At 37.0% G+C, this 19,684-nt stretch overlaps 4 protein-coding genes across 5 annotated transcripts; 2 read left to right on the forward strand and 2 right to left on the reverse strand.

The window, feature by feature from the left end:
* Window positions 1-64: 64 nt before the first annotated feature.
* Window positions 65-2,896, forward strand: LOC114533974. Its single transcript, XM_028555611.1, has 9 exons — window positions 65-447; window positions 529-602; window positions 699-801; window positions 985-1,080; window positions 1,203-1,571; window positions 1,715-2,205; window positions 2,386-2,468; window positions 2,566-2,673; window positions 2,843-2,896. The coding sequence occupies exons 1-9, from the start codon at window positions 203-205 to the stop codon at window positions 2,894-2,896; spliced, it is 1,623 nt and encodes a 540-aa protein (XP_028411412.1). The 5' UTR covers window positions 65-202.
* A 284-nt stretch (window positions 2,897-3,180) lies between these two features.
* On the forward strand, window positions 3,181-6,984 carry LOC114533975 (hsp70-binding protein 1-like). The gene is made up of 4 exons (XM_028555613.1): window positions 3,181-3,201; window positions 3,808-4,000; window positions 6,121-6,335; window positions 6,907-6,984. Exons 1-4 carry the CDS (start codon window positions 3,181-3,183, stop codon window positions 6,982-6,984), a joined length of 507 nt encoding a protein of 168 aa, XP_028411414.1.
* A 1,410-nt stretch (window positions 6,985-8,394) lies between these two features.
* LOC114533976 (tripartite motif-containing protein 45-like) lies at window positions 8,395-9,474 on the reverse strand. Its single transcript, XM_028555614.1, has one exon. The coding sequence runs from the start codon at window positions 9,472-9,474 to the stop codon at window positions 8,395-8,397; it is 1,080 nt and encodes a 359-aa protein (XP_028411415.1).
* Window positions 9,475-10,716: 1,242 nt separating this feature from the next.
* Window positions 10,717-17,127, reverse strand: LOC114533993 (myocilin-like). Of its 2 annotated transcripts, none has more exons than XM_028555630.1 (3): window positions 15,938-17,127; window positions 14,625-14,895; window positions 10,717-11,389 (listed from the first exon to the last, which is right to left on the reverse strand). In XM_028555630.1, exons 1-3 carry the CDS (start codon window positions 17,043-17,045, stop codon window positions 11,338-11,340), a joined length of 1,431 nt encoding a protein of 476 aa, XP_028411431.1. In that variant the 5' UTR covers window positions 17,046-17,127; the 3' UTR covers window positions 10,717-11,337. The 2 variants fall into 2 exon arrangements, with proteins under 2 accessions (XP_028411431.1, XP_028411430.1); XM_028555629.1 differs by having other exon boundaries at window positions 10,717-12,086.
* Window positions 17,128-19,684: the final 2,557 nt, after the last annotated feature.

Consider the following 19,684-nt stretch of genomic DNA (forward strand, 5'->3'; position numbering starts at 1 on the left):
AAGATTTCCCAAAAAAATTAACGTATGCAGTACAATCATGTGATCAATATTTTGCAAACTTAAAGTGGCTGTCAAGTCCGTTCTGCGCATGTTCGCACATTCCTTTCTGTGGGCCCACAGAAAGGAATTTTAATCGAATTATATCCCTATACGCATGCGCATTTAGTCAGGAGCAAGCTGACACAAAACACATGCGTTCAACATGGAGGACTCCGAAAGTTCTTCACGCGTTAGTGCCGAAAGCTCTGCGAATTTTAGCCTCCCAAGCAGCGAAGATGCAAAGACTAAACGCAAGGATTACATCGCTAAACGAGATTCGACGAAAGTAGCTCTTTACGAGCAATTTCAGCGTTGGCGATCTCTAAAAGAAGAGCTGGACTTGAAGACAGACAAACAACTGGCTGAAATGCTTTTAGATAATTACGAAAAAGGTGCCCGTATTTCGAGGTGAGAAATTTGAATTATTCATAATTTGGAAACGCATATACATAAATTACGTTCTTCTGAATCTGAACCAATTTATTTTAGTGACGCGGAGACACAGACAAACATTGAAAGCAGAGCTGCGGATTTGTCAGCAATGCCTATGGCCATTAGCCCAAGTAAAGTTTTATATCGACATTCAATGTCACTTTAAACAAGGTCTTTAAATGAATGGTGATAGGTAACCCATGTTTTATTTATATTTTCCCTTTTAGTTTCATCATCGACCCCGCTTATTCATACAAGGAGGCATTCATCTTTACCTCCCGTCGCTACTAAACGGAGACGTCTGTTACTCGGGTCTACAGACGCACTAAGGTATTTTTTGACAAATGTGTTTTGATTCTTATACATGTATGTACCAGCGATAAATCATACATTCACGCTCAATACCCAAGTACCTTTGAGTAACAATAATAAAAGAACATGTCGATGTATATTGTAATTACTACCCAATGGGGAATTAGATTATAACATTGTTATTTCTGCTAATTATTGTAGGACACAAACTGTAGATGAAGAAGAAACACTGTCAGCTATTGATTCTGATGATAGTGAATTGGAGGACAATAGTCAAATATCATTGGAACATCCAATGTATGTTTATAAACTATAATTTGATGATTTAACAACCAATCACAATTTATCACATAAAATGTAATGACTACCCAATATAGCATATATCACTTGACTATAGAGCTTTATATACTATTATATAGGGTTGGAATTGATGACATTGATAAGGTTTCCTTGGAAGAAGAGGTATTAGATACCACAATCAATGGTCACAGTGATGATGATGCTGATGATGATGATGATTGTGATGATGGTGATGATGATGATGATGGCACTGAAAAAGCCCCAAAAAATAGCAAACAAAGTTTTGTTCGTCATATACCATCCACTGATGTTCCAAAACTAGAGTTATGCTTGGCATCAACCACAATAATTTTGGAACTACTGAAGACACTGCATGGTCCTGTTTGTACAAGAGTTGGATGTAGTCGTCCATTGAATTTCAGGAATTCATTTGTTGGAACATGCCTAGTTGTTAATTGGGGTTGTTCTGCTGGCCACTTTGGTGGGAGGTATGTCTATTTCCAACTTTTCATTTTTTGGTACCGGTATTTATGATGATATTTTACAACCAAGTAACCTGGCACTTTAATGGATAAAAGTTTATGTTGATCATTTTGAAGACTTCTAAAATTGATGAACCAATTCATTTCAGATGGGCTGCCCAACCAACTTGTGAAGGTGTTCGTGCTGGAAATTTGCTTTTGGCATCTGCAATACCTCTTTCTGGCAATTCATATACCAAGATCGGATTTCTTTTCCAAGTCATGAATGTACAGTTTATATCCAAAAACTTGTACAACCAATACCAGAATTTATATATAGCTCCAGCAGTTAACAGCTATTGGGAGGAATTAAAGAATTCGTGTTGGGCAGAGCGTGAAAATAAGGATATTGTTCTCAGTTCAGATGGGCGTAATGATTCACCTGGACATTGTGCACAGTATTGCACTTACACCTTTGCAGAAATGGATTCCAAGTGCATTTTAGATATCAACTTTGTTGAGGTGAGAGAAGTGGAGGGTAGGAAAAGTCCAAACATGGAAAGAATTGGATTTGAAAGAGGGCTTGACAATCTATTAAAATCAACAATGATTATTAAAGAGGTTGTTACTGATGGCCATTTGGAAATTGGTGCATTAATGAGTAAGTATTCTTCATTGCACTGTTTCTTTATAAACCTTGTCAAATGCTATCAAAGGTGGTTGCTTTGGTTATGTCTTTTATGTCACCCTATTTGTTTTCAAAAATGTATAAAATGATGCTCAAATAACATATTGTGTGGAAATTGCTGATTTCCTAACCATACATATGTTTTTTTTTTAGAAAATGCTGCAAAGTATAAAGACATTGTGCATCAAAGAGATGTTTGGCATGGTGCTAAAATAATTGGGAAAAAAGTTATTTCTGTATGTATTTAACTTCTATGAGAATGAGGTTATTGTGTACCTTTTTGTACATTCTGTGCTTGGTACCTAAGACATTTGGTTATGCTTATCAACCTAGGCTGCCAATGAAAAAGGAAATGAAGATCTTTCTTTGTGGATTGCGTCTGTGAGAAACCACTTTTGGTATTCCAGTCGCAATTGTGGTAGCAATGTTGATAATTTGAAAGTATGTTATTATTTGAAATTTTCAAACCTTTTGCTGGTGTTCATGAAATTAATAAAATGGTGCATGGTGCAATATTTACCTTTTGAATGGACACAAATGGTATTTATGTTTATCTACTATCCATATGTACCATACCTAATGTTAATCCAAATAATTTGTTTTTCAATAGGATATATGGATAGGCATTCTCCATAATTATTACTATCATGATTCATTTCTTTAGAAATTGATTGTCTTCACAGTCTATAAGCACTGAAATATTTTGCATTATTTGCATGACCAAAAGTTGAGCTGTCTGATTGTAGGAGCAATTTCCTTCCCCTACCAGCCCCTAGCTACGGTCCTTGTACATGGTACCTAATTAGCACCATATAGTGGCATATTGAGAACAGTAATTGAGACAATCAGACAAATGCATGATAACTACTGGCTAAATTATATTCTGAACAAAATTCTGAATATGCATGGTCCAAACAAAACAGAAAAATCAACATATTTTTAAATATTATGCCAAATATACCAGCAAAAGTGGGGTTGTTTCCTGACAACAATTTGTACAACACTTTGTTAATACAAATAAAAAAGTTAAAAAAAACATAGGACTCATGTTTTCACAACAATGCCATGCTTTGAATATCAGAATGCTTTTTGTGCAAAAATCACGTGATTCTATTTATTGTTGAATTCATCTGACAATTTTTTATTCTGTTTGTTTTTTAAAATCATAGATATAAGATATAGACAGTTAAATATTTCCTTAGAAATAAAAGTTCAAATATCCGAACCTGCATTTTTCCAGCTAATTAGCAGCTGCTTGATGATTCCTTCTAAATGAACTTATAAGTAATACTGTAAGTTAAATTAAATCGTCTTGCATTTGGAAAAACCTCGCCATTTTGTTTTCGAAAGAGAGATAATTAGATAAAAGTGAGCCAATCAGATTGCAGATTTGCAAAACAGCAGAATATAAATTATTTTGTGCACGTGGAATGTCGCGCTTGGCCCCGATCACCCGAAAGTCAGGACCTTGGCTGGGCCCGTCACGCAATCTTGGAGCCAGTCAGATCATAACAACGATTTTCTTGTGAAATAACCATTAATTTTATTCAACGCATAAATATTTCTCTTTCTTAGCGTAAAGCATGGTTGGAAGAGGCTTTGGCAGCATTCTCTGGTGATGATGAAGTCAAGCTGATGAAGAAATGTTTGGAAATATTGGCTGCACCAACTGGTAAATTGTCATCGGATCCGGAGGAAGATTTCATGGCAAGAGAAAATGCTCTGGAACAACTTGAGAGTGTTGTCGATATTATTGATAATGCAAAAGGTTTGTCGATGCGATTTTAAACAAGTTCAAATCTAGCATGCACAACTATAGTACTCAGGGGCCAGTTGTTCAAAGCTAGGTTAGCACGCGACCCTGGGTTAATTTTAATCCAGAGTTTTAGTTTATGTGCTTCTGATTTACCGTTCGTTTTAAGACTTTAGAAAATATTACTTGTATCGGTTTAGAACTTTGTAAGCAAGCGATTAAAAAAATTAATGTAAAGATTTGCTTTAACCCAGGGTTAAGCTAACCGGCTTTGTTAACCGTTAAGACAACCGGCCCCTGCAGAGAGAAATTAAGGCAATATTCGATGTTTAGTAATCAATGCATCTGCTGTTTCAGATTGCTACACCCTCGGTGGATTTGATATTTTGTTTAAATATCTTGATGATATTAGCACCACTTTGCAATGGAAAGCGCTCTCTGTTCTTGGATTGTGTCTTCAAAATAACACGTTTTGTCAAGACCAAGCACTAAAGTTGGACGTTCTACCAAAGTTACTGCAGATGGTGTATGCGGAATATTCCGATTCTCAAGTCAATGTTAAGGCATTGTATGCCTTAGGATGTAAGTAAATATTAAATGTGAAAGATTTATCAAAAATCTAGGAAATACATTTGAAAAACGTAGCTACTCCTTAATATAAAGGTTAAGAAAAGGGGAAACCAGAAAGGTTGGAATCATAATGAAATTTTATTTATAAAATTTATAATATAACATTTATAGTACGCGCGTGCTGATTGGTGGAGAAGCGTATTTCTATTTATCTAGGTACAGAGTGTATACTAAAACAATTAGACAACTGGCCTTTGTTGTCTACGAGGGAATATTCAACTCAGGCTTCGCCTTCGTTGACCATTCGCTCATAGACAACTCGGACTCGTTGTCTGATTGTTAAATAGAAACGCATGAAAAAATTATTTCTATTTCTTAAATGTTAATTATTAAGATGCGAAGGTAAAAAAACCTGGGATGCATGGAGAAATCCTAAAGCCTTTCCCCCCCTCTTTTCTCATCTTAATGTCAACCAAATGAGATTCCGAGAAACACATGCTTCGATCTGCATAGTTTTAGTTTTTGGGCTTACTGTATCTAAATTATGACAGACGAAATGCAAGAAAGAATCTCCACATGGATTTTGGTAAAGATCGAAGCAGTTTATAAGAGTCTACTAGCCTTGTTAATGGGGCTAGCTCGTTTCTTTATACCATGCCATCAAAGAATTACTCTTGATAAGGTTAGATTTGCATTTTTCATGCAGGTTTAATAAGAGGCCACGATGAAGCAGAGCGTCAGTTCATCGCCAGCGATGGCTTCTCATCTTTACTCAGGGCCTTACAACGAAACATACCAAAATTGAACGTGAAGACAATTTTCCTAATTTCCAATTTGACCGAAGAAAAGCAAGAATATTTAGGTAAAGACTGTTTGGACTGTTTTGACCTGATGTTCCTCCGAGACAGACTTCTTTAAGATTTACACAGCTTGCAGCACTGTCAAAATTGCATCATAAAAGTGTTTTGAATTGATTTTGTTCCTGTGCTATTGTGAATGTTTATACACGCGCAGTTTTTAATAAAGTTTTGTTCTCTGTACGTAATTAGGGAGCTTTAGCAGTGACTACGAGTACGACTACGAGTACGAGATTCGTCATTCTCGTGCGTTGTTTGCTTGCGCCATCAGCCAAAACTCGTAGTAGTTGGGCTTTTGAGTACGAATTTTTGGGCAAAGTTCGTACTCGAAAGCCCAACGACTACGAGTTTTGGCTGATGGCGTAAGCAAACAACGCACGAGAATGACGAATCTCGTACTCGTAGTCGTACTCGTAGTCACTGCTAAAGCTCCCTATTGTCGGATCACACGGCGGACCAAGTTTTATTGCAATTCTCATTCCAGTGTCAGGACGGCGAACTGTCTGAAGTTTCTTAAAAAATATTTGAAATACTTATTCCCTGACACTGAACGCCAAAGGATTTGCTATGCAGGGACTACACGTGTGGCTCGCGCTTGGAACCATTTTCCATCCATAGTATACTTAAAAGATTATTGCATCCTATATCTTGCGTAGACTCACAAATTTACCAGCAAAACCTATTCACAGTGTATTTTATGTTTCTTAGAAACTCTTTACAATATGGGCATGGTGGAACAGATGATTTCAATTCTTCAAGGACCACATGACCGTTATCATGAACATGTGACTAATATTTTACTGAAATTAGTGAGCAATTATCCCTCCGCTTTGAGAGACTGTCAACAAGATAAATACGGGTTGAGAAAAACTCTGGAGAATCGTCGACAGTATCTTCAGGAAACAGATCAAGAGGCATATGAGGTAAAAATGAAAATCGATAGCTCAGCTTGGAAATATGTATGCAAAATTTAACGATAGGCCCCACCGGGAGGGGAAATATTCGTATATTCAGCATTATTAGTTTATTTTGAAATTGATTGTTTTTACGGTCTGCTAACACGAATATATGAATATTTGTCAACCCCCCTTAACGCTCCCCGCGTCCTCTGACCACCACGTGCACTGATTTGACAGTACACTCAAGGAAGCGATTTCCTTTGCCACCGATCTCTATCATTAGCTGAATGCAACCTTTGTAACCTTTGTTTTAGAAAAAAGCGCCTGGGTACGAGGCTGTTATAAATCAGTAGATAGTCAGTCTTGCGGTGAAGGCCCGTACGTTTGTAAGGTTGCATCCAGAGTATTATTAGATCAGCCCTAGCTATGAATACTTGGATTCAAACTGCCACTTTATCAATCTCAGTGAGGATTTATACAATTGTTTTCCTCCACTAATGAAAATGTGTATATTGATCAATTACAAGTAACGACTTTATTATCTTCTGAAACAAGGCAGGTCCAGTTAACAGATGAATGTTATTTTGTTTCATAGGAGGAGATCGACTATTGTAATCAACTCATAAAACTTTGTTTTCCTGACAACAATATCTTCGATAGCACTGACAGATGATGCTGCTGGGGATGACGTATCATGAACAGTAAATTGTCTGACACTTAAAAGCAAACAATGCTTTCGTCCTGGTCTCGAAATAAGAGTGGGTCAGCGAACACTTCCATGCAAGAACGCTTTTTTGTTCGAAGACTAATTGCAATAAGCCAGGCAGGAGGCACAGGACGATAATTTATTGTTTAATAATATAATATAGTATAATGAGCGTAATATAAATCTATCATTACTCACGTGTATATGCTAGCAAATCCCTAAAATCATTTCAATGCATGATAATAGAATTTTTTACATTTTCATTTTTATTTTCGTGGTTCGTTTATGAGATATTCCAGTTGGTTACATGCCTTTTTACCCGTATGTTTACTCCTATATGTTATTTAATTATACTTATAGACGAATGGCATGCAAATGCATGGTTTTTCGTGCTGCTAGGATTGCATGGTCCATTCACCATGGATGTTTAATTTCGGCAAGCGCGGGAAGATATACGAGCCACAAACGAGTTATTATCATTAATCATTTCTTCAAAAATTCATTGCATTCAAGATCAAAATTGTCGAGCTGTTTGTGCCATTAAGTTCTGTCCAGTATAGGCTGGTTTTCATAATATGTCATAATACGACATAATTAGTTGTAATTTACGTGACGGACGAATATGAAAACTAAATTACAATTAACAAATTATAACATTGGGAACCGCCTTTATACATGCAGTGGTGTAGCCAATCATCGATATCGATAATTGGGTAGTATATTCAATGTTACGCGTGACCATGCAATTCTTTTTCAAATCGATTGTTTTTACAGTCTGTTACAGTTTTCCCGCCTCCCAATTATCGATGCATGCTATATATATGCCCAATGCACGGCATTATACTGGGCAGGTTGAGATGTTATAATTGCTAATCAACTTACAGTTAGTGAAATTCCGAAATAAAATTACTTCGAGACATTTGAAGATCCGGCCAAACTACCATGGAAACCTGCACGTGGTGGAACATCTATAAGTTGTAAATTGAAAACAGATGTATACGCAAATCAGCAATCGAATTAAATAAAGATGATTGAAAGTTCGTTCTATGCATGTCTTCTGATTATAAATTGGACAAAGAATATAATTTGTTACAAAACCAGATCAGATTGGTTCACCAATAGGACTATATAGTATCTAGCATATTCAAGGCCGTTTTCGTCGCGTTATGATAGTGCTGAAATGCTTGGAACAAATTTCACCTAAAGTTGCATTTTACAGTACAAATCTAAGGACAGCAAATCAAATTAGGCCAGCCAAAGCGAAAATACACCTTTCTTCTCTAATGTTATGTTACCAAAATATTTTTGAAATAGTAAAAAGAAACCTGTCACATACCTATAACTATTCGCTTTCACTCTGTTTAAATTTCCCATCGTCTAATGGATATTTGTTAACTTTGTTTTCTCATACTTTTCAAAACTGTCCAACATCGTTTCAGCTATTATTGCCGACTCAATAATTTCCACCGCTGTTCCTTTCTCAAGAATTTCCCTCGCTGAATCATATGATATATTGACGTCGCTTACAAATGTTTCAATTTCATTCTTCTGTTTTGTAATGGCCGCTTGGGTCTTGTTATACAACTCATCAATTTCATCCTGTTTTTTCATTGCAATTTCGTCCAGTAGCTGCAACAACATTATTTTCACCCGTACATTTGTTTGCTTGGCTGACTCTTTCAACTTTTGTGTGTTACTTTTAAGTTTTCCCTCCAAATCAGATATGGTTACAAGAGCTTCAATGCCAGAGGCCAATTTCTTTTTAAATGCGCCTACAGAACTTTCCAGCGATTCTTTTTTCTTCCCCAAGATATGGTCGGTTTGCTCCAAGTTATGATGAGGGGGTGTATGAATAAATTCCATACAACAACTGCAGACAATTTCTTTACATGTTTCGCAAAAAAACTTCAGTTCTTTATTCGGGTGCTTTCCGCAATAGGGCACGCCGTTATCTTTGATTTTTGAATGGTTTTCAGGCTTCTTCAACTCTTCTAGCGTTAACAGAGAGCATGGCTCCTTTTCAAAACCAGGCCAACAATCCTGTATCGAATTGTGTTCTGCCAAGCATTCTTCGCACAGGAAAAGTTCGCACGTCAAACAACAAGTGCACGCTTCGTTTTTAACACATCTCGAACAATTGCTATTTTCTTTGTTTCGTAGTTGACCAGTTTCAAGCGTATTTCGAATTTCATGGCCACAAGATAACTCTGCTACTTCTTGATTAGGTTTCAAATGAAATACAGCCCTGCAGGAAGGACAATTGAAATCCTCGTTCTTCGCATACTTCGCTTTCTTGCGTGTGTTTTCAACAATTCCCTCTAAACAAACCTTGCAAAAGGAATGGAAACATGGCAATGTACGAGGATCATTCATTGTTTCTCGACATACGGTGCATTCAGGTGAACTTTCAACTTCCTTCGCCATGCCATCATCCGAATGACCACAAGATGTGGACATTTTTTGTTTTGGTTCGTGTTTCGAACAGAGATTATGATTCTAATTTGAATAACACTGGAATTTTTGTTGTAAAAATATCTTTATTAGGGGGTCTGATTCAGATAATAAACTACCATTGATGTTTAGCTTTAATTAAAATTGCGAAGCGGCATGGTTTCCCGGATCAATTTAAACAGGCACACAAAAACAGTAGGCTGACAAGTGTCTAAGGGACTGTTTACATCAGCCCGGTCAACCGAGATTCAACGAAGCGTGAGATTTTTTGGAGGTATTGAAATATTTATATGAAACGAAACAAATACGCTATTGTCGGAATGACTACACGATTGCCAGGATCATGTTACATCTCTCTTCTCCGCGGAGGCTTTTGGGGGTTTTTTCTTTTAAGTATATATAGAATTGTAGATTCATTTATATTTCGCTCGTACCACAATCTATAGTGTATCGTACGAGCGAAATATAAATGAATCTACAATTCTACATACTTAAATGAAGAAAAAAGCAAAAAGCCTCTGCGGAGAAGATGTTACATACTTAATTCAACACCTCAACTCAAAGCACAGCTCAAAGTCATCTCACGTTTCGTTGAATCTCGGCCAAGCAGATTCATGTAAAACAGCTCCTAAAAAGCCAGGTTCCAACTATTGAAAGCTATTAAAAACGTCTTGCTGGGTGCCTTGTGATCTACGCGATGTTAACTTCCCACACAACTGACTGAAACAATAGCGATTATCTTTACCTCTTTAGTGATAATTGAAAGAAACATAAACAGCTCTAAATTAAAATATAGTTTGGCATAATATTACAGTGCAACATTTGTTGTTATGCATGGGGGCATAATATCTATAAATTCATACTTCACAGACACTTTCTCAGATGTGAAGAAAAAAACATGTGTGCGCGATGCTGATGCTTTTTCGACTTCGTTTTGCGTCGTAAGGGATAACAAATTTTGTGGATAGCTATAACAATCTACGAATTAGCACGGTCTTTATTTTTGTATTTGTAAGCCGTGCTATGCTAAATTGAGCGTAGAGTAAACGGGGAAAGAATTCACGATTTAGGAAAACGTTTGAATGGATGAATCATGGTGCATTTCTTGAAAACGTATTACGGGGCTCCAGCATGTTACAAAGTCACAGATAAGTTTTGAAACAAGTGGAATTGGGAAAACTTGTAAAAACTCAACCCATCATCCACAGTTACAACGACTATCACTTGTTTTCAACCACCAAAATGACACGTAGTTAATACATGTTCTGTTTCGCTTCTGTCACAGATTTATAGGGACTGTGTTGGCAAAGGCGTATGTAATAGCTGTTTTGTTTTTTCTACAGTAAACAATTAGACAACTGCACAGGGCACGAATACGGTTGCCAAACTGATTAAGCTTGGTCTTCATATGTCGTAATTCATCGGCGATGTTCTACGATCTATTGTCGCTGATCAACGAAGTAAATAATTTTCTTGGATAGACAAAGGATTTTATGCATAAATGACCACCGACAATAGCTGTCGCCGATGAATTACGATATATGAAACCAGGCTTTAAGCCTGATTCTCATATGTCACCGACGGTCGGCGATGTAATGTTTGTGGTGGTTGACGAAGAAAATTTATACAAAATTAAAAAGTACTTTATTCTCCAGTAATCACCGACAATAGCCATCTCCGACCATCGGTGACATTTGAGAGTCAGGCTTTATGGTCTAAGTAGAAACGTTATGAGCAGCTGGCGTCAAACATATAAAACATTATTAATACAAATACAAGTCTGAGCTGAACGCCTGACCCGAACTTGATTATGGAATTTTAACAAGATAAGTCATGGAGCCAATGTAATACCACCACTTATCTGAAACACTACCACTGCATCTTCTCTCTCAATTGTACCGGTGGTGTCTCTGAAGCAAACCTACATTTAACAATTCAAGTGTCACATTACACATCTTATTTGCACGCAACATTATCGAGTCTGAAACCTTGTTATAATCTAAAGAAAATCTAAAAAGATAATCTAAAATGAGCCAAGCAGATAACATTATGTAATTACTGTTAGGTACATTTGCGGGATGGCAATTTACCCAACATAATGTACGATAAAGGGTCAATCTTCAAATTCCAGTGGATAAGTTATTTGGTGCCCTGAGTCCCACGAGTAAAGAACTTTCTCGCGTGGATTGTAAGTAACCATGCTGTTGTAACCAAACTTATTAACAAACGGAATGGCTAGGCTGGTCGCAGTTTTGCTGGTTGTGTTATAGGCGTAGTTAATAGTTGTTTGGCTTGCGTTGTAGTCATCAATACTGTAAACAACTCCACAGGCCACGAATGCGTTTCCCATGTTCTTTATGGGTTTGGGTGAAACGTTACAGAAAGTATTCAAAACGCCAAGTGTGGAAGGATCGAGTTGGCTGGCACATAACCTCCCATTGTATTCGGGAAGTGCATAAAGAGCCCACAAACCGTTCTCGTCAATCGATAAATCCATTCCGCTGTAGCCCCCCCATTGGTATGGATACAGTCGTGGGTCTATATTTTTGTAAGGAGTTGTTTCTCTGATCACTTTCTCGTGAACCAAATCGTACTGCACGATCATCCCAGTTTGGCTCCTGTAACAGAAATTTAAAATTTAGCATAATTATACAGCCGATTCAGGTTGAGCGTTTAGCGGAAGGGTTGATGACGTTCGTTGTGGGCGTTGTAACGTGACGTTTCTAAGGGGCCAATTACACGTTTCTATGCAAAGAACGTTGCGTCGTTGAAATATAAAGCACATGCTATACACGTAAAATAATTTCATTTATATAAGCTCCTTGATTGAAAATAATAGTTAGTAGCAATTATCAAATGGCTATCACATTTATAATTTGACTTGACAGAATCTGATTCGTTATATTTATTTGGGTCTCAACCTTTCAACTACAAAATTTGAATAAGCATTTGTATTCTGGCAATATTTTATATATAACGTCGTGCCATCTATTATTACAGTAACACAATGTTAGTGAAAATTGTCTTACGTCAATAGTTTTGAAACATGTCTATCCTATTGCATTAAATAACCAGTAATCTCATAAAAAGATTGCATGTCACCAGGTCTTATGAAATTAATAGCAGTGTATAAAGCCTCCTTCAAGTCCGTGTTTGTCATTTCCAAAAATCTGTATTTGAGCAAATATTTTAATTTGCCAAAAACATACTCAGTGGGGTTAAAATCCAGGTTGTAAGCGGGCATATAAACTAACTCGATGTTCAAATCTTGAAGAAATTCTCTTAGAACGCGTTCACCTTCGTAATGATGTATTGGACAGTTGTCCATAACAATTGTATCGCCGACTTCAAGACATGGTCTGCTGGGTTTACAAAAGTATATGCTTCTTCAAAAAAGCTTAGAAATTCCAAAGTGTTAGACGGGCCATCTATTACATTCATATATACGTTACCCCGCTAAGAGTACACATGAGATTTACAGTTGTGTTTGATGTTTCACAGTATCGCTGAATTTCAATTGCCCTTTCTACTGATGGAGAGTGTCCGTAAAATCTTGTGCCGTTGGTGGGTAACTTAACACCGCATTCATCAAAATATTTCAAGGTGTAAGGATCTTTTTCGTGTAAATAGTCCACAAACAATTGTGTGTATTGCCATGCTTTGCACAGTAAACCTTTCCTGTGCCACGTGAGTTACTTTTTTATAGCTAAATGCTTCGCCACTCAGCATTTTTTTTCGAACAGCATTGCTAAGAGCTGTGGTTGAAGTACTTCCAAGGGGAAGGTCGCCAACTTCAATAAGAATATTTTCAATTTCCGAATAACTAATCGAAGGTTTATGTGTTTTCAGGACTTCGATTAACTGGAGATCTCCGTCTGAAAGACCGCTTTTATTCCCCCCACCATGTTTTAGAGGGCTTAAAGACTTGTTTTCGACAAACTGCTTCCAAATTTTAGAAACAACTGGAGGGGACAAATTTAATTCATTTGCGATATCGGCATATCGTCCGCGAAAATGACAATTAGTCATATTTCCACCCCTCTCGATAATCTTATCAATAATAGTAGCTCTTAAATCGGATGACGACCGCCCTGCTAACCTTCCACATCTTGTTTATGTTAAATATAGAACAATATAAATTAATAATTTCGCGCCTCAAAAAAACGCAACGTTCTTTGCATAGAAACGTGTAATTGGCCCCTTAGAAACGTCACATTGCAACGCCCACAACGAACGTCATCAACACTTCCGCTAAACGCTCAACCTGAATCGGCTGTAAAATTCTGTGCAAATTGCATGGCAAATCAAACACGTGATTACGAACTCACAAATTTGTAACCATAAATTCTATTTCACACTAAAAGGGAAGACGAAAAGTGCCATTTGATTTAATGAGAAAATGAAAGGAAATGTCTGACCGAAAGCGCTATTTAATTTATCAAATTACAACAACATATCCATCCCCGTAATCACGACCGTAACGTAGCAGGAAATAGGGAGCTTTAAATTAGCAGCGACTACGAGTACGATTACAAGATTCGTCATTATAAAACTAAGTTACCTGTAGGTAGTGAATGCTGCCTTTATTGCATCTTGTTTATCTGTAAACACGCGCTTGCGCAAGCCTAGTCATGCAGGATTGAATTGTAGAAAGAAGTACTTAATCGGGTAATCGCCAAATCGGGTTGGACAACAGCCTTGGAGAATGTAGTATTCACTATTCACCGCTTGTTTCCATCAAAACATGGAAATTTAATTCCTGGAACACTACCTTGTTGTTGTTATTTTATAAAACAATTACTTAATACTTTCCGTCTTTGGATGGCCTAATCACTCGCAAAATCATTGTTTAATCTCGCGCGTTGTTTGCCGGCTTGCAGTAAGCCATCAACTAAAACTCGAAGTCGCCGAGCTTTTAAATACGAATTTGTTGGTAAATTTCCTACTCGAGCCCTACGACTACGAATTTCGTCAGATGAAGTAGGCAAAAGCAACCGACTTGGCGCAAAAATGAGTGAACTGGGTGATGGCTTTATCCTGATTGGCTCACTGGGCAATTAATCTCACTATTTCTAACCAATCGGATTACAGAAAACGCCAAGCATTGATTTTGAAATGTATGATCAACTTAAATACGAACAAATATTCTCACTAACCTATTATAATAAAGATACCGCCCATAGACAACAGACCCTGTGCCATCAAAGCCATATTGTATTGGTAGGTCGTAGGTTTTGGCAACCCATCCAGCCTTAAAGTTATCCATGTTTTCAAATTCCAGCACTGTGCTTCCTTCATATCCTTCCATGTACCATATTTTTTCTGGACCAAGCAGTCCTAAAGGATCTCTCATCCAGGAACCCTGCGCCTGTCCAGATTCCCGATGAACGATTGGTTCACCTACTGCCTTTATTTTGCGATATTTTTCTAGATAGATAAATCAGAAACAAAAAAAAATTCTGCTTAAGCGAGTTGGTGTTTTATGAATTATCTGACATTTGATCACAACTAACTCCTTCTCAAAATTGTGCACTACAGTCTGTTTCATCCGTATAAGAATCTTAAGGTGGTATTTGTACAGATATTTAAAAAATTATATAATAATGTTGAGAATTCAAGCAATTTCATTGGTCGAGAGCCATGATCTAAAAGAGCACAGACGAATGGAGTGATGTCACAGATAATTTTAACAAATTTGATGAGTGATCTTTTGTTTTACTGTCAGCCAATCACATTCTAACACATGTCTTAAGCTAGCCAATAGCATTTCTTCATTCCTATAGATCATGTATGCATGATATGTGCAAATTTTACTTTGACAATTTTCCAAGTGTTGGGGAAACTATTTGCCTGTTTAATTTCGGAATTTTTTCGATTTCATTATACATAGGTATAAAACAAATAGAGAACATTGAACTGTTTTCTGTTATACCGATAGTTACCAGTTATATAGATCGATACATGGTTAGACGTCATTTGTGATAAGAACAAAAGTGACAACGCACACCGGCAGCTTGTGGCCACTTTGTTTTATTATGATCACAAATGGCGTGATATAGTGTATCTATAACTGAAAAGACAACAGTTCAATGTTATCTATTTTATATCCCACAAGCTCAAGTCTATAAGTCACTGACTATGAGTCTATAAAGAGCCGTATAATTATTATAACATAGCTATACTAACTATATATGAGCTATTCTGCAATCTGATTGGTGGAGATACTCACCAGATATCAGCTCCTTAGGAGTGAATTTTTTATACAATGTCTATTTCACTCAAAAAAGGTTTTTACAGTAGCTATATTATATAAAACAATTATACCACTCACTCTTATCACTCATTGTATGTGGCTGATAGACAACTCAGTGTTTATTGCACCTCATATTCATTGGCTATCAGCTCATATAAAAAATTTTTGTGATTATCATTACATATCAACAGACTGGCAATGCATGGGGCACCTTACCTTGCTTTTCAGGGGATATAACTTTGACATTGCCCAATTTCAGCAACTTTTGTAGCTTTTTTACATCATCTTCCCTGATTTTTTCATATTCCATGACAATATCCCCATAATTTATTGCTTTGGTCAGCTTTGTTTTCTCCTTTCTTTCAATACTCCTCAATTTCTCTTCAGCCATTCCTGCTGACTCAATAAGTTCCACTGCTGTGCCAGCCTTTGCAACTTTTTTTGCAACATAATAGGATGTATTAAGATCACTCACAAATGATTCAATCTCATTCTTCTGTTGAACAATAGCGTTTTGGTTCTTCTCATACAATTCATTTATTTCATCATGTTTCTTCCTTGCATTCTCTGCCAAACATTGCAGTAGCATATCTTTCACACTTTCCTTTTCCTCATTGACAAACTTTTTAACCTCTTCTGCATTGCTTTGAAATTTTGCTTCCACATCACATATGGCTAGAAGAGCTTCATTGCCAGACACTAATTTCTTTTCAAATGCGTTTATAGAACGCATTAGAGACTCTTTTCTCTTCTCTACGACATGCTCAATTGGTTCGCATTTATGATCTTGGCGTGTATGAATAAAATCCATACAATATCTGCAGATTATTTCTTTACAAGTCTCGCAATAGAACTTCAGCTTTTTACCTTGGTGCTTCTCACAATAAGACGCGCCGTTACCTTTGATTTTCGACTGGTTTTCGGGCTTTGCTAACTCTTCTATGGTCAACACAGAGCAGGAGATTTTCCTAAACCCTGGCCAATTTTTTGCTATCGAATTATGTTCCGCCAGACATTCGTCGCACAAGAAAAGCTCGCAAGTCAAACAACGAGAGCTTGCTTCCTGTTTATTGCACTTCGAGCAATTGGCATGCTTCGCTTGGCGTTGTAGTTTAACAGCTTCAAGCATATTTCGAACAACATGACTGCAGGATAACTCTGCTACTTCTTGATTTGGTTTCAAATTAAACACAGCCCTGCATGAAGGGCAATTAAAATCCTCGATCTTCGCAGACTTTGCTTTCTCGCGCGTATTTTCAACAATTCTCTCTAAACAAACCTTGCAAAAGGAATGGAAACATGGCAATGTACGAGGGTCATTCATTGTTTCCAGACACACGGTGCATTCCAATAAACTTTCAACATTATTCGTTATGGCAGCTTTCGAATGACCACACGAGGTGGCCATTTTGTTAGTTTTGATCATGTGATTCCTGGAATCAAACCCCAATGGGTGTACCTCAAAGGATATTAAGGATTACGCTTTTTTTTATCCACCCTTTAACCGGATTAGGGGGATTACACGGAAACAGAAATGTACCGGATCATTTCACCTCCAGAGCGGAGTGATTTTCATTTCCGGATTGCTAACATTCTCGTGCAACTGCAACGCCTATCTGATATACAGGGCGTATATAAAAAAAAGAAGACGAAAGAATACAAAATATTGTTACAATTTATTGAATGCCTGATCAATTTCACAGCCGAATCAATGCAGAATCGAATAAAATAATGCATGGCACGAATTATTAGAGCTCAATAATTTCGTTTCGCACCTGCGTTCAAGGTTGTGCTTTTCACTGGCGGCGGTGGATTTCGATTTTTGATCAGCAGAACCTTTCTCAAAACGTGTTTTGTACCACAGCTGTACCTTACGTCTGGATACTGGAAATACATGCATGTAGCAACCCCTCAATATTTCAAACCAAGTACACAATTTCCTGAACTAACCCGACCTAAACTTATATTATGAAATGAAACAAAACTCACATCAGCCTATATTATATTTTACCGAATTAAAACAGTACAAAATCTTCACAGAAAAAGAAAAAACCTCAAATATTATTTTATTCTGTATTAAATGCAGTCGACGGCTAAAAGTTTTATACTTATAGTGTGGATTTGTGATATCAAAATTCAAATTACACTTTCAAAATAACTTTTTAAAGATAAAGCAAAGGTGTAGTAGCCTCTCACAGTTGGTTTATGCGTTTGAACGGCATACAAAGCTGAAAATTATACAAATACATCTCAATGACATACTTACCGCGACACAAATACGAAAAAAACGCGTACCCTTTGAAAACACATAAGCTTGCAGATTATGAATTATTTCTCTTACCGGCACTGCTTTATCTTGACGGTATCTTTGTTCTTCTTTGCTATCTGCCATGCTTCATCTTGTTTCTTCTCGTTTTATTTTGTAGAAAGTTTATGAAACGATTTTACAAAAGAGTTTACGAAATGACAGTTAAATTGCTAACGTTCTCATTGAAATGCAAACTTTCTGTCTAAGCCAATCAGAAAGATGTTGATTACCAGTAGTTACTCGCGCATGCGCATAACTTACAAAACCACCCAACGTCGACCGTCCATGACATAGAATTTGGACAACTTTGGATTCCGCTATAGAATTGTAGATTCATTTATATTTCGCTCGTACCACAGTCTAGTGTATCGTACGAGCGAAATATAAACAAGACGCCTGTTCTGGGTATGGTAATAAACGCGGGTGCGGATTGGCGGATACGGATACATTCGTGGTAGAAAACGCAGGTCAATTCTTGCGGATAATAGTAGAAAACGCGGGTAAATTCTTGCGGATAATGGTAGAAAATGCGGGTAAATTGTTTTATTATCAAACAATCGAAAAATAACTTGCTATAGAAGAATAATCGCTTAAGTTAAGTTACAGATTTTATTATTTTGATTTTGGAAGGTTGGCAAGATATATAATCATTTTAAATCCCGGTTCTTTTTAATGACTTTCACTTCGACAAATAAAGTTCTGTTCTCTTTGTCTATCGTTTTATTCAACAACCAAACTAAATGTTTTTAACCATAATACAAAGATACTGTTAACAACTACATATTCAGTGAATAATATTCAAATTGACTCATTCAAGAGAGATGTAAGAGTGTTATTCAATTTTGACTTATCCACCGTTTAAGCTAAACGGGCTTGATACAACCGACCCCTGGCCGTAATGCAAAAGTATACAAAATTCGTCAACTTCGCATGGCTATATTTTTCGTAATTTACAACAATTCGCAGCCAAACTTGGCAGTTTTACTAATTTTAGTAAGCTCTTTCAGAAAATGTCCTTTTTATCGCCGATTTTTTCAAAAAATGTCCTTTTTATCGCCGAGGTGAGAAATTAGTGTAAAGCGCAAACCGTCCGGAAAAGTTGAGAAAATTAGACAACTATCGGTCCTTCAGCAGGAATCAAACCTTCGCTTCTGCGATGCCGGTGTAATGCTCTTGCCACTGAGCAACAGAGGTAGCTGACAAGAGCAAGCGTGGTTAATGTGTATATGATGGTAATGCCGGGAATAGGTGAGGGTAAATCAATTACGATTTTGTGGCACTTCACTCGATGTTGGTAAATTCTAATACTAACCCTAACTAACCGTATCGAAAATAAACTGCCTTAAACAAGGGCATGCGCGGTCTATTTCAGATAGTTTTTCACTGCAGACGGCACTGACCATAAAACCATACCAGAGAGGTGCTGAAATCACCTAACGCTCGCCTGCACTGTTTGTCTAGAATAAGGCTAAACTCTGTATGAAAGGTATCTGTATGAAGCACAAATTACCGATCTTTTCATTACAAATTACAATGCTAAAATCCGCGTTGGAAGGTAATATATTAAGCACAAACTTCAGATATTAGTTGTGACCTCAGAATTACTGGCCATTAGTTTTATTTGTGACCAATATTTCTTCCGTTTCTCGCAATCC

The sequence above is a fragment of the Dendronephthya gigantea genome, unplaced genomic scaffold (genome assembly GCF_004324835.1).
Source record: "Dendronephthya gigantea isolate DGI-Jeju-01 unplaced genomic scaffold, DenGig_1.0 000096F, whole genome shotgun sequence".
Classification (NCBI taxonomy): Eukaryota; Metazoa; Cnidaria; class Anthozoa; order Malacalcyonacea; family Nephtheidae; genus Dendronephthya; species Dendronephthya gigantea.